The sequence below is a fragment of the Papio anubis genome, chromosome 16, assembly GCF_008728515.1.
Source record: "Papio anubis isolate 15944 chromosome 16, Panubis1.0, whole genome shotgun sequence".
Lineage (NCBI taxonomy): Eukaryota > Metazoa > Chordata > Mammalia > Primates > Cercopithecidae > Papio > Papio anubis.
The window spans coordinates 55,928,098-55,941,300 of record NC_044991.1 but is presented as its reverse complement, the minus strand read 5'-3'; the positions used below and the strand labels follow the sequence as shown (position 1 = coordinate 55,941,300).

General features: G+C 46.1%; 1 protein-coding gene across 1 annotated transcript in view; it reads left to right on the top strand.

Moving 5' to 3' along the window:
* The window catches only part of TMC2 (transmembrane channel like 2), a 102,152-nt gene that overhangs the window by 18,137 nt on the left and 70,812 nt on the right, over positions 1–13,203 (top strand). The window contains exons 2-3 of the mRNA XM_021921184.2: positions 3,407–3,761; positions 6,487–6,639. Coding sequence (XP_021776876.2) covers positions 3,407–3,761; positions 6,487–6,639 — 508 coding nt within the window. The remainder of the gene's footprint in view (positions 1–3,406; positions 3,762–6,486; positions 6,640–13,203) is intronic.

Sequence of the window (13,203 nt, the reverse complement as noted above, 5' to 3'; positions counted from 1 at the left end):
AAGAAGGATTTTATTTATTTATTTGTTTGTTTGTTTATTTATTTTTGAGATGGAGCTTTGCTGTGTCACCCAGGCTGGAGTGCAGTGGTGCGATCTCATCTCACTACAACCTCCACCTCCTAGGTTCAAGTGATTCTCCTGCCTCAGCCTCCCCAGTAGCTGGGATTACAGGCACGTGCCATCATGCCTGGCTAAGTTTTGTATTTTTAGTAGAGATGGGGCTTCACCATCTTGGCCAGGCTGGTCTCGAACTCCTCGTGATCCACCCTCCTTGGCCTCCCAAAGTGCTGGGATTACAGGCGTGAACCACCAGGTCCAACCTATTTTTTCTTTATTTATTCCTTCTTGAATGCTCTTCCTTTATGTAAATCCAAGTTTCTTACCTATGTCATTTTCCTTCCCTCTGAAGAACCTCCTTTAACATTTTGAGGGGCTGGACAGGGTGGCTCATGCCTGTAATCCCAGCACTTTGGTAGGCTAAGGCAGGAGAATCTCTTGAGGCCAGGAGTTTGAGATCAGCCTGGGCAAGACAGTGATACCCCATCTCTAAAAAAAAATTGTTTTTTGATTATCTGGGAGGCTGAGGCAGGAGGATCACTTGAACACAGCAGTTCAAGGTTATAGTGAGCTATGATGGCACCACTGCACTCTAGCCTAGGCAACAAGGTCCCTGTCTCTAAATGAAAATAAAATAAAACTTTTTTTTGCAAGGCAGGTCTACTGACAACAAATTATCTCCATTTTTGTTTGTCTGAGAAAGTCTATCTTCCTCACTTTTGAAGGATAATTTTGATGGATACAGAATTCTGTGCTTTTTTCTTTTTCCTTCAACACTTTAAATATATCACTCTACTCTCTTACTTGCACAGTTTCTGGAGAGAAATCTAGTGTAATTCTTATCTTTGTACCAATAGGTAAGGTGAGTTTTTTCCTCCAGCTTTTTTCAAGATTTTATCTTTGTCTTTGGTTTTCTGCAGTGTGAATACGATATGCCTTGGTGGAGATTTTTGGCATTTATCCTGCTTGATGTTCTCTGGGCTTTCTGGATGTGTAGTTTGGTGTTCGCCATTAATATTAGAAAAGTCTTAGCACTCATTAATTCAAATATTTATTCTCTTCCTTTCTCTCTTTGCTTTCTGGCATTCCCATTATGCATATGTTACTCCTTTTGAAATTGTCCCACAGTTTGGGGATATTTTGTTCCATCTCTGAAATTTCTTTTCTTTTTGCTTTCAGTCTGGGAAGTTTCTATTGACATATCCTCTGCCCACTGACTCTTTCCTTGACTGTGACCAGTCTACTAATGAGCCCATCAAAGGTGTTCTTTACTTCTATTACAGTGTTTTTGGTTTTTACCATTTCTTTTTTATTGTTTCTTAGAGTTTCAATCTCTTTGATTATATTACTCATCTGTTCTTGCATGTTGTCCATTTTTTCCATGAGATCTGTTAACATATTAATCAGTTATTTTTATTTTTGTTTTCTTCAGATGGAGTCTTGCTCTTGTCGCCTAGGCTGGAGTGCAGTGGTGCAATCTCGGCTCACTGCAACCTCCACCTCCCGGGTTCAAGCAATTCTCCTTCCTTAGCCTTCCAAGTAGCTGGAATTACAGACGTGCACCACCACGCCCAGCTAATTTTTGTATTTTTAGTATAGATGGGGTTTCACCATGTTGGCCAGGCTGGTCTCCAACTCCTGACCTCAGATGATCCACCCGCCTCAGCCTCCCAATGTGGGAAGATTGCAGGCATAAGCCACTGCACCCGGCCTAATCAGTTATTTAAAATTCCCACCAAATCTCTGTCATAGCTGAGTCTGGTTCTGATGCTTGCTCTGTCTCTTCAAATTATGTCTTTCGCCTTCTAGTATACCTTGTCATTTTTTTTGTTGAAACTGAGTGTGATGTGCTAGAAAAAAGGAACTTCAGTGAATATGCCATTAATGTGAAGTGTTATGTTTAACAGGATAGGAGTTAGGCTATGTTTACCGTTTGCTATAGTTGTAGGTGTCAGATGATTCAATCTCCCCTAAAGCCCTTGCTACTGTTTTCTCTATTCATTTAGGGTTTCCCTCAAAACTCCTTCTTAAATAGAATCTGAGCCTTGCAGTTCTTTCTGTTATAAACCCCTGACATTATACAGGGGTCCTATTGATGTGGTGGTAAGGTATAGTGGGGAGAAAAAATGTTCTATAGTTCTATAATTATATCTCAGTCTTTTAGTGAGCCTGTGCCCCTGGGCTGTGACCTTCACAAATGCTTCTCAGCTTCCTTCCTCACCTCAGGTGAGACAGGAAAACCTGAAGGGACTAGAGGTGGGTACTTTTCTTTCCCCAGGTCAGTTATGCTCCGGTCAAACTCCAGTCAGCTAGGCTCACTTCGGCAAAACAGTTTCCCTTAAGGGCAGACCTTTGTTAAGATCAGAATGCTCTGGGCATATTTCAAACTTGTTGTTTTTCCTGCCAGAAGCATCAGGGAATTTTCCTTCAATCCCCACAGGCATGCACCACCGCACGAAGCCAATTTTTTTTTTTTTTTTTTTTTAAAGACAGAGTCTGGCTCTGTCACCCCAGCTGGAGTGCAATGGCATGATCTCGGCTCACTACATCCTCCACCTCCCGGGTTCAAGCGATTCTTGCCTCACTCACCCAAGTATCTGGGATTATAGGCGCGCACCACCATGCCCAGTAATTTTTGTATTTTTAGTAGAAATGGGGTTTTACCATGTTGGCCAGGCTGGTCTCCAACTCCTGACCTCACAGTGAAATTCAGTAGGGCTCCTGGAGGTAAAACTCATGAAAATGTGCCCCAACCAAGGCAGTCATTCTCACCCAGACCAGAGGCTTTCAAAATAGGTGGCCTTTGGACCTTGAGGGAGAAGAGATTTCTTTCCCTAGCCTTTGCAAGGTTTGTGGCTGAGGCCCCAATAACAAAAGACAGATTAACAAGAGAAAAGCATCCAGTGTTATTTAATGTAAGTATTAGGGGACACACGAGCCTTCAGAAATGAAGACCCAAATATACGGGAAAAACTGTATTTTTATGGACATTTGTGCAGAAGTATGATTGCAGGACAAAAGGGTATGATGTCACGGTTATCAACCAGGGGGAAGTAGCAAGGTCTGTTTGTTCAGATTCCTCTTGGCCTCTCTGTGTGACTTTCCTTTCCTTGGGTATACGGCAGGACACCTGTCACAGGAGGTGTTCAAGGGAGAAGGGAGGGAGAAGTCCAGAGAGTGACCTTCCTGCTTCTGCAGTTTTCTTAGTTTCCTTCGGCTTAAAATACTCAATATACCAAGTTGCCATATTTTGGGGTGTCCTGTTCTGAGCCCCGCAGAGCTCACAAGCTCTCATAATCATCTTGGACGTTTGATTTCTCACGGCCAGGGACATTTTCCTGGGCCTGAGGCCGTTGGAACCAGAACTGTCCATTTCCTGCCCCTGCAGGTGACAGGCTGGGAAGGAGATCCTCGAGCAAGCGGGCTCTCAAAGCCGAGGGGACTCCCTGCAGGCGCGGAGCTCAGCGAAGCCAGAAGGAGCGTGCTGGGGGCAGCCCAAGCCCGGGGTCTCCCCGGAGGAAGCAAACAGGGCGCAGGAGACACGGAGAAGAGCTGGGGGAACAGGAGCGGAGCAAGGCAGAGAGGACCTGCCAGGGGAGGAGAAAGCGGGACGAGAGGGCTTCCTTCAAGGAGCAGACAGCAGCCCCAAAGAAGGAAAAGGAGATTCCGAGGAAGGAGAAGTCGAAGCGGCAGAAGAAACCCAGGTGTGTTGTGGCTCCGATTCTGCGCGCTCGCTCCGCGCGCTCCCGCTCCTTCGCGGCCCTTCTCCTTCCCCCATGAGGGGCTGATGTCCTCCTCCCTGGTGAGAGGCAGCCCGTGCCCTCGCTCTGGCTTCCGCGTCTCCCAGCCCTTACCACTGCCCCGCTCTGCGGTGGGTTCTTTATCCCAGAACCGGGATGAAGGTCGCAGGTCCTCGCACGAGGAGTGCCCACGGGCTCTCCACTCCAGTGTCTCATGGCACACTGGTGAAGTGGGGCGCGGGTGGTGAGGTGACAGGGCAGCAGGGTGGGACAAGACCCCGCGTCCCCTGAATTTCAGCTGGTGACTCACCCCAGCTCTTGAAGAGGAGGAGCTGAGAGACATGAACAAAATTGGATTCAGGAACCATCCGAGGGCTTAAGCACACCTCTTTCCGGATTCCGGATCTGGGCCAGCTTCCTATTCCGGAAACGTGGCACTGTCTAGGAGACCTTCAAGGATGCTACCAGCTCTGAAATTCTGGAGCTTGGAGGTTTTATTTGTTTTGCCTCCTTTGTTCCATTGCCATTAGCACCAACTAGCACGTGTGGGTTAGTGGACAGGGCCAGCTTATGGCATCAGAAAGTGAAGATTTGGGGTTCATGTTTTTGCTATCAATTTTAGTAGCTGTCTCTCTCTTTGCCTCGCTTTTTCAATCACTGAGGATAATAGATGCCTTATTCGTTGCTCAGATTGTTTTAAGAATTCCTTGTGATAGGAGTAGGAAGGCTTTTGCAAGAGTTGGGAATATTAGGATTATGGTGAAGAGTTGACGTTCTTTCCCGGTGGTTTGTAGCAAATCCTCTTTGCCCACAGCCTCAGTTGGGTGCTCCACCTTCCTCTCCACCTTTACAGAGAGGCTCTTAAACAAGGCCACTGATTTTTTTCTGTCGCCATGCCAACCATCCTGGCTCGGTCAGAGCCTTTGTCTACTGTCTGGCTGCTCCCAGACATGAACTAAAGAGGTAAAGGGTGCATAGTGCCCTTGGCCATTTAAAAGTAACGTGAATGCCCCGTTGACGGGCCCTGGGTGTCCTGAACTTTAGAGGGAGCCTGTACCATCCCAATGGGCCACAGACTCATTCGTCATTTTCAGCTGAGGGCCATGCCAGGGCATTAGAGAGATGAAAACGTTCAGTTCCTGTTGCCTAGATACTGACAGTGTGGCACAGGAGATAAGACATAGGCACTGGTAATCCTAAGACAAGGCAGAAAGCAATATGTATGCAAGACGGGACTTGACGGAGCGCTGAATTCCTGGGGTGCTGGGCCATCAGGGTTCCTCCATGGAGAAGGTGAACATCTCAGTGAGGCTTTGAAGAACAGGTGGAATGTGAATAGCAATGACTGAATGCCCAACCCCCCAAACGGTGGGAATACCCTATGCAGAGACTCAAAGGCAGCTATCATTGATTGGGCGTGCGTGAAGTACGGCAAAAAAAAAAAAAAAAAACTCGGTGTTCTAGGCTTTTCAACCTTTAAGGGCATCCCAAACTTCTGCTTTGCTCCCCAGGAGTTAATCAGAAGATAAAACACCCCGAGACTGCTGCAAACCTGTCTCTAAAACCTGCAGTAACCCAAGCCCACACCCTGATACTGCCATTTATGAAACACTCAGGCTGCCCAGCCATAACCCTTCCTTAGTCCTTTCCTTTACCTACCCGATTGGGCGCTGTCTCGCTCGGCTGAGAGTCACTATTTTTATCACTAAAGGAGTCAGAATAGGCTGGAGGCTGTAAGGAGCACACACAGACACTTGGATTTTGGGACAATTGAGCACATAGTATTATCTGGGAGATGGGGAGGTCCCCAGCTGGAAATTCTCCACAGCCCTGCTGTCCAATATGACAGCCACTAGCCACATGTGGTTGCCGAGCACTTGAAATGTGGCCTGTGTGCCTGAGGAACCGCATTTCTCATTTAATTGTAACTCAATGTTAATACCACTGAGTTGACATGAGCGTTGGTGAATTTACTTAATTTGGGCAGATGTAGTTTTGAAACTGATTTGATTTGACTTTGAAGCCAAAACAGTTCTTCTACAAAAAGAAAAACTACTGTTGTCAATGCAGATACAAATATCGAAGGAAAATAATATTTTGCTACTTGATTCAGTTATTGGGAATCTTTTAAGTATGTCTAAAACAATTTGGGCAAATCTACTTTTTTCACCTATCAGCTTATGAAATATACAGATTAAATATATCTGATGAAAGTTTCACATCTGAATAGCCTTGCAGTGTGAGTACAAAATGAATACTGACCTTTGAAGACAGTATTTTTTAAATGACTGAAATATCTCTCATAATTTTCTATTGATTACAGGTTAAATTCCAGTTTTTAATATATTTGATAAAATAAACTATATTATTAAAATTGCTTTAATCCATTGCTTTTTACCACTTCAAGGTGCCTACTAGAAAAATTTACGTTACAGCAAGTGGCTTGTGTCCTATTTCTGTTGGGGCACACTGAGCTGCACGTGGATGGGGACGGGGACGCAGCCCTCTGGGGCCCTGGGCTACAGGATAGAATTTTGGCCTCTGCTGCCAGGCCATGGGAGTCACCGATGGCTTCTGAGCAGGGGGCAGGAGTGCCATCTTGCCTGTGGGCGCCTCCTCACTCCACAGCACCTGAGGACACCACCTCCTTTCCATCTCCCCTCTGCCTCTGCCCTGGCTCTGCCTCCAGATCATCCTCCTTGGCCTCCAGCGCCTCTGGTGGGGAGTCCCTGTCTGAGGAGGAACTGGCCCGGATCTTGGAGCAGGTGGAAGAAAAAAAGAAGCTTATTGCCACCATGCGGAGCAAGCCCTGGCCCATGGCAAAGAAGCTGACAGAGCTCAGGTGAGCAGGCTGCAGGCCAACCAGGGCCACCCGATTCCACAGCTCCTTCTGATGGGAATGGGAGTCCCTCCCTCCACATTTCCCCAAAGGGGCTTGATGTGAAGGGGGATGCTCCAGCAAGGAGCACAGCACTCAGGGAGCCCCATGACAGTCAAGGCAGCCCTGCTGTTCGCCAGCACCACAGGCCCTGGAGGGGGAGCCACGGAAGACTTAGAGGACTCCCGACCTGTGCCCATGCCTTCCTCTGCCTGGCTGCCCCTTTTGTCCCATGCCGCCCTCATCTTGTGGCTTCTGTGCCTCCCTCACAGCCCAACACAGACATGCCTTCCTCCAGAAGCTTTCTAGACCCCCTCCTCCTCAAAAGCAGCTCTCTCTCATGTTCCTGGAGCACCCAGCATCTCTCCATGTGTACACACTGTCACTCGTGTGATTTGCACAGTGAGTGGGAGAGAGTCTGTCTGAGCCACTGTCACATCCCCATTGCCTGGCACAAGGTCAAGCTGGCCCTCATGCAGCATGAATATTACTCTGCGAATGGCAGCAGGCCTCCTGCCCATGCCACTCGACTCCTGTTTTCTACTCAGCCACTTCTTTGGTTTCCATGTAAAAGGCTGATGCACAGAGCATTTGATGATTCTGGGGTCTTTGCTGCAGTTTTGAAATAACAGTAGGCTGGGTGCAGTGGCTCACACCTGTAATCCCAGCACTTGGGAGGCCAAGGCGGGTGGATCACTTGAGGTCAGGAGTTTGAGACCAGCCTGGCCAACATGGTGAAACCCCATCTCTACTAAAAAGACAAAAATTAGCTGCGCGTGGTGGCAGGCACCTGTAGTCCCAGCTACTCGGGAGGCTGAGGCAGGAGAATCGCTTGAACCCAGGAGACAGAGGTTGTAGTGAGCTGATATCATGCCACTGAACTCCAACCTGGGCAACAGAGGGAGACTCTGTCTCAAAAAAAAAAAAGAAAAAAAAAGAAATAGCAGCAGCAGTCATATTACATACTTTTTGAGTTTCTGCTAAAAAGTTCCTATCCAACATGACCATTTTCCCCAAGGTCCCTCTGTTTTTTTGCCACAGCATTGGGGGTGACACTCCCCCCCGTTTCCTCTGTAGGAAGCTCATGCTCTCTGGCTCCTCTCATACCTGAGCTTCCTCATTCCTCAAGTCAAACTCCTCACCCTTTATTAAGCAGAGCACTTTGACAGCCACATTTTGGCACTATTTATCCCAAGAGGCACAGTAAAGATCTAGCTACACCAATACTGGGCAGACCTTGACAAGGAAAACAAAGCTTACCCCACGCAAATTATTACGTCACCTCCTATAAGGCTGCAAGAAAAAACACCTTCTGGTAATGCCTCCAGGCCTATGCTTTAGGCCAGTGCTGCTGAGCGCCAGAGCTTTCTGCAATGATGGAAATCAGTCTAAATCTGCACTGTGTAACACATAGCCTCTACCACATGTGGTTACTGAGTGCTTAGAACAGATTAGTGTAACTGAAAAACTGATTTTTTTGTTTTAGCTTTTATTTAAACTTAAATTTATGTATAGCATAGTGACTATAATAACAATGTATTGGATACCTGAAAATTACTAAGAATAGATTATAAGTGTTCTCACCACATACAAGAAATAAGTATGGGAGGCAATGCATATGTTAATTAGCTTGATTTAGCAATTCATAATGTATACATATATCAAAATATCATGAACACCATAAATATACACGCTGGAGTCCAGTCCACCATGTTAGCTCACTGTGGCCTTGAATTTCTGGGCTCAAGTGATCCTCCTGCCACAACCTCTCCAGTAGCTGGGACTATGGGCATATGCCATCATACCTGGCTAATTTTTAAATTTTCTGTGGAGACAGGGTCTCGCTATGTTGCCCGGGCTGATCTCGAACTCCTGGACTCAAGTGATCCTCCAACCTCAGCTTCCTCAAGTATTGTGATTACAGGCATGGGCCACCACACCTGGCCCGCTTGTCAATTAAATAATAAAATAACAAATTAATTTAACAAATTTAAATAGTCCCACGTGGTGGGTAGCGACAGTGTGGAAGCTAGGCTCAGCTCCGGGCTGTCTTCCTTCTCAGCCTCCTCCTTTTTTTTTTTTTTTAAGATGGAGTCTCGCTCTGTCGCCCAGGCTGGAGTGCAGTGGCGCGATCTCAGCTCACTGCAACCTCCGCCTCCCAGGTTCAAGTGATTCTCCTGCCTCAGCCTCCCAAGTAGCTGGGACTACAGGCGCCTGCCACCACGTCCAGCTAATTTTTTGTATTTTTAGTAGAGACAGGGTTTCACCGTATTACCCAGGATGGTCTCAATCTCCTGACCTCGTGATCCGCCCGCCTCGGCCTCCCGGAGTGCTGGGATTACAGGTGTGAGCCACCGTGCCTGGCCCTCAGCCTCTGCTTTTTGAATCCTTTCTCCCTGCTCCCTCCAAGCTGGGCTCCTTCTGCCAGCGGGGTAGAATGGCCACCTGTCACTCTAACAGAATCTCACTCCCACTCAAGTGTCACCAGAACACATCTTTTATTAACAGTGGAAAAAGTGTAGCCTTGATGCTTAGGGAAATGAGATCTCCAGCTGGCTGTAAGTCTCAGAGACTGTGACAATTCCTGAGGGCTCCCTCAGCTGCCAGAGGAGAAATCTGACATCTCCTCCCTGCCTCTGAGGGGCAGAGTTCCTGGGGCTGGCGGGATGGGCAGAAGCTGAGGCCTGAGAAGCCGAGGAGGCCAAGGCCTCTCTCACTGGAGCGGGTCTCCCAGCAAAGAGTGGTCTCCTCCCCCTGGGCCTCCCTCCTGTCTCTTCCTAGCATCTTCCCTTCCCCAAGGCTCCTTATCCTGGACGCAGGTCTAAGGCTCTTCAGCTTCTGGGTCTCCACCCAAGCTAGTGCCTCTGCCTAGAAGATCCGTGCCTTCTGCCACCTTCCTTGCTAATTCTTGCACGCCTTGTAAGACTCGGGCCAAGTGCCCTCTCTGCAGGGAAGTCCCCATTGCCCCTCCCCACAAGCAGCTGATTGATTTACTGCCTCCCTCATCCCAAGGCACTGTCCCCTCTCTTGACTGGATGCTCTTGTTTTCAGAGCTGTGTCTCCTTCATCATTTACTATTAATTCCTTTTTATATATAGCCAGTCTTTGCTGGGCATGCCCGTTGTGCCAGGCACTGTTCTGAGTGTGGTATGTATAACAATTCATTTAATCTTCACAATCACCCTATGATATAGGTACTACTATTATTGTTACCATTTTACTGATGAGAAGACTGAGGCACAGAGCAATTGAGTAATTTGCCCAAGACCACACAGCAAGTTAAGTGGCCCAGCCAGGATTTGGACTCAGGAATTCTGACTCCAGAGTTTGCACCGTTTGTTTTTCTGTTTGTTTGTTTGGGGTTTTTTTTTTTTAGAGACAGGTCTTGCTATGTTGCCAGGACTGGTCTCGAACTCCCAGGCTCAAGTGATACTCCCACCTTGGCCTCCCAAAGTGCTGGGATTACAGAGCCTGCGCTCTTAATTTGCAGTCGTCTCTCCAGAATTACCAGACATTCGACAATGCACCCCCTTTGCTACCAGTATGATTTCTTCTTCTGAAAATAAAGTCTTCAGCTGCAGACAGCATCCCCATACTATCTCCTCCCTTTTAGAAATAGTAGTGTGGGGGCCCCAGTCTCTGGCCCAGTCAGGCACTGGCTGACCTGAGCATGGTTACTGTAAACTATCTAAAAAGGCTTGCCAGTGCTGGTGTGGTGGCTCACACCTGTAATCCCAGCCCTTTGGGAGGCTGACGTGGCAGATCACTTGAGGTCAAGAGTTCAAGACCAGCCTGGCCAACATGGTGGTACCTCATCTCTACTAAAAATACAAAAGTTAGCCAGGTGTGGTGGTGCACGCCTGAACTCCCAGCTGCTTGGGTGGCTGAAGCAGGAGAATTTCTTGAACTAGGAAGTGGAGGTTGCAGTGAGCCGAGATCATGCCATTGCACTCCAGCCTGGGTGACAAAGTGAGACTCTGTCTCCAAAAAAATATGAAAACAAAAGGCTGGCTAGACATAAAAAGCAACAGCAGTGAGTGGGGCAAACCTGAATTCACACCTCTGCCACATCTGGAGACTTTGGTTGACTACTTAATCCCTCTCAGGCTCACTTCCTTCCCTTAACCTCTCTGAGCCTAGTAATTCTCACTTGTAAAATGGGAATAATAACATCTACCTCACAGGGTTGTTCAAACAATTTCAAAATATTTTTATTAAATGCCCAGCACATAATATGCAATTAATAAATAGCAATTACTGTTATTATTAAAGCTTGAACATCTTTTATGCCTGACACTATGCTGAGCCCTGAGAGATGAGGTTGGGGAACAAAGATGAATCAGAGAAGCATGTGGACATCATCAATAATGATACACAGTAGGATGTGAAGTTGGCATAACAGCTTCTAGTGCCCATGAATCGGGGATATTTGCTTTAATCATAGAATTAATCAGGTCTGTCTCTCAGCTTTGTCCGAAGCCTAATGTCTAAGAAAACTACCCAAACTGCTTGCTTTCTTCAGAGTGATTAGAGGACTTCCGTTTCTAGGTAGATGGAGTAGAGACGCTTTTCCCTATTCTTCCCACTAAGTATGACGAAAACCCTGAATGTTACATTTAAAGCAAATATAAGAAGATTTGAAAAGGTAGAAAGAAGAAGGCAAACTGGCTAAGAACCTCAGGACCAAAGGGATGACCAGGGCACGGAGTTCCTTGGATTTTCTTTTTCACCTTTAAATCCCAGACTGCTATTGGAAAAGCTGGCAACCCAAAAACCCCAATGGATGCAGCCAAAAAAATGCCCCAAGAAAAACCTGCTATTTCTAGCCAAAGGGCTGAGAAAGAAACAGACTGGCAAGACAGAAAACTTTTGGACAATAACTGTTCTCCAGCCAAATACCACAGACAAAACAATGGCCCCCATTCCCAACCCTGGCAGCAAAGGCAAGTGGGGAAGCCTGGATACCCACTTTTGCCAGGCCAAAGCACAGTGCCCCAATACCCCTAACCAGGGTGTGTCAGAGGAGGCTGAGTGGGAAGCAGGGACCTTCATCCCCAGCAGGTAGTAATGGTGCCTCCCTTTCCCCATGGTTTCGGTGAGGACCATGTGGGGAGTCTGGACTCTCACCACCGCCTGGAAGTAACCAGGCTTGAGTGGAGGCCTGGTGAGAAGCCTGAACCCCATCCCTGCTTAGCAGTGACAAGGAGCTTCTCCTCAGCCTGAGGTGTCAAAGGAGGCCAAATGAAGACTCTGGACTTTCACTCCCACCTGGAAGTAACCAGGCAACATCACCTTCAATTACCATAGCGATGTCAGAGGAGGCCGGGTAAAACCTAAGATTTAGATCATATCTAGAGTCTTATAATATCCAAAATTCCAGGTTTCAATTAAAAATCACTCGCCATACCAAGAACCAGGAAGACCTCAAACTAAATGACAAAAGATGATCAACAGGTGTTAACACCAAGATGACAGAGATGTTAGAATTGTCTGACAAAGGTTTTATTTTATTTATTTTTATTTTTTATTTTTGTAGAGACAGGGTCTCACTGTATTGCTTAGGCTGGTCTTGAACTCTTGGGCTCAAGCAATCCTCCCACCTCAGCCTCCCAAGACACTGGGATCACAGACGTGAGCCACCACACTTTGCCCGACAAAGGTCTTAAAGCAACCATCATAAAAATGCTTCAACGAGCAATTGTGAACACATGAAACAAATGAACAAAACAGAAAGTTTCAGAAAAAAAAAAAGAAATTATAAAGAGGAACAACTGGAAATTTTAGAAGTAAAAAAATACAATAACTGAAATGTTTAAAACTCAATGAGTGGGCTCAACAACAGAATGAAGAGAACAGAGTAAAAACTCAGTGAACTTGGAGATAGAACAAGAGAAATTACTCAGTCTAAACAATAAAGAGAAAATAGCCTGGAAAAAAAAATGCACAGAACTTCAAGGATGTGTGGGACTATAATAAAAGACCTAACGTTAGTATCGTTGGAATTCCAGAAAAAGAGGGAAAAAAAGAGTGAGACTGAAAAAGTATTCAAGGAAATTATGGCTAAAATGTCTCAGATTTGGCAAAACTTACAGATTGAAGAAGCAAAACAAATCCCAAACAGGATAAACCCAAAGCAAAGAAATTCATTCCAAGACACATCATAGTCAAACTTCTAAAAACTTGTAGGCAGTCAGACAGAAACAAAATATTGCCTACAGGGAAAAAAACACGATTATAATGACAATAAATTTCTTATCAGAAACCATGGAGGACAGAACAAAGTGACATAACAATTTTCAAGTGCTAAATGAAAAGAATTCTCAGCCCAGAATTCTATATTTACAGTGAAAATATCTTTTAAGAATAAAGGAGAAATCAAGACATTCTCAGATGAAGGAAAACTAAGAGAATTTGTCACCAGACTTACCCTATAAGAATGGCAACAAGAAGTTCTCTGAACAGAAAGAATATGATTTTTTTTTTTTTTACAAAAAAGGGGGAATTTTGGAACATCAGGAAGGAAGAAAG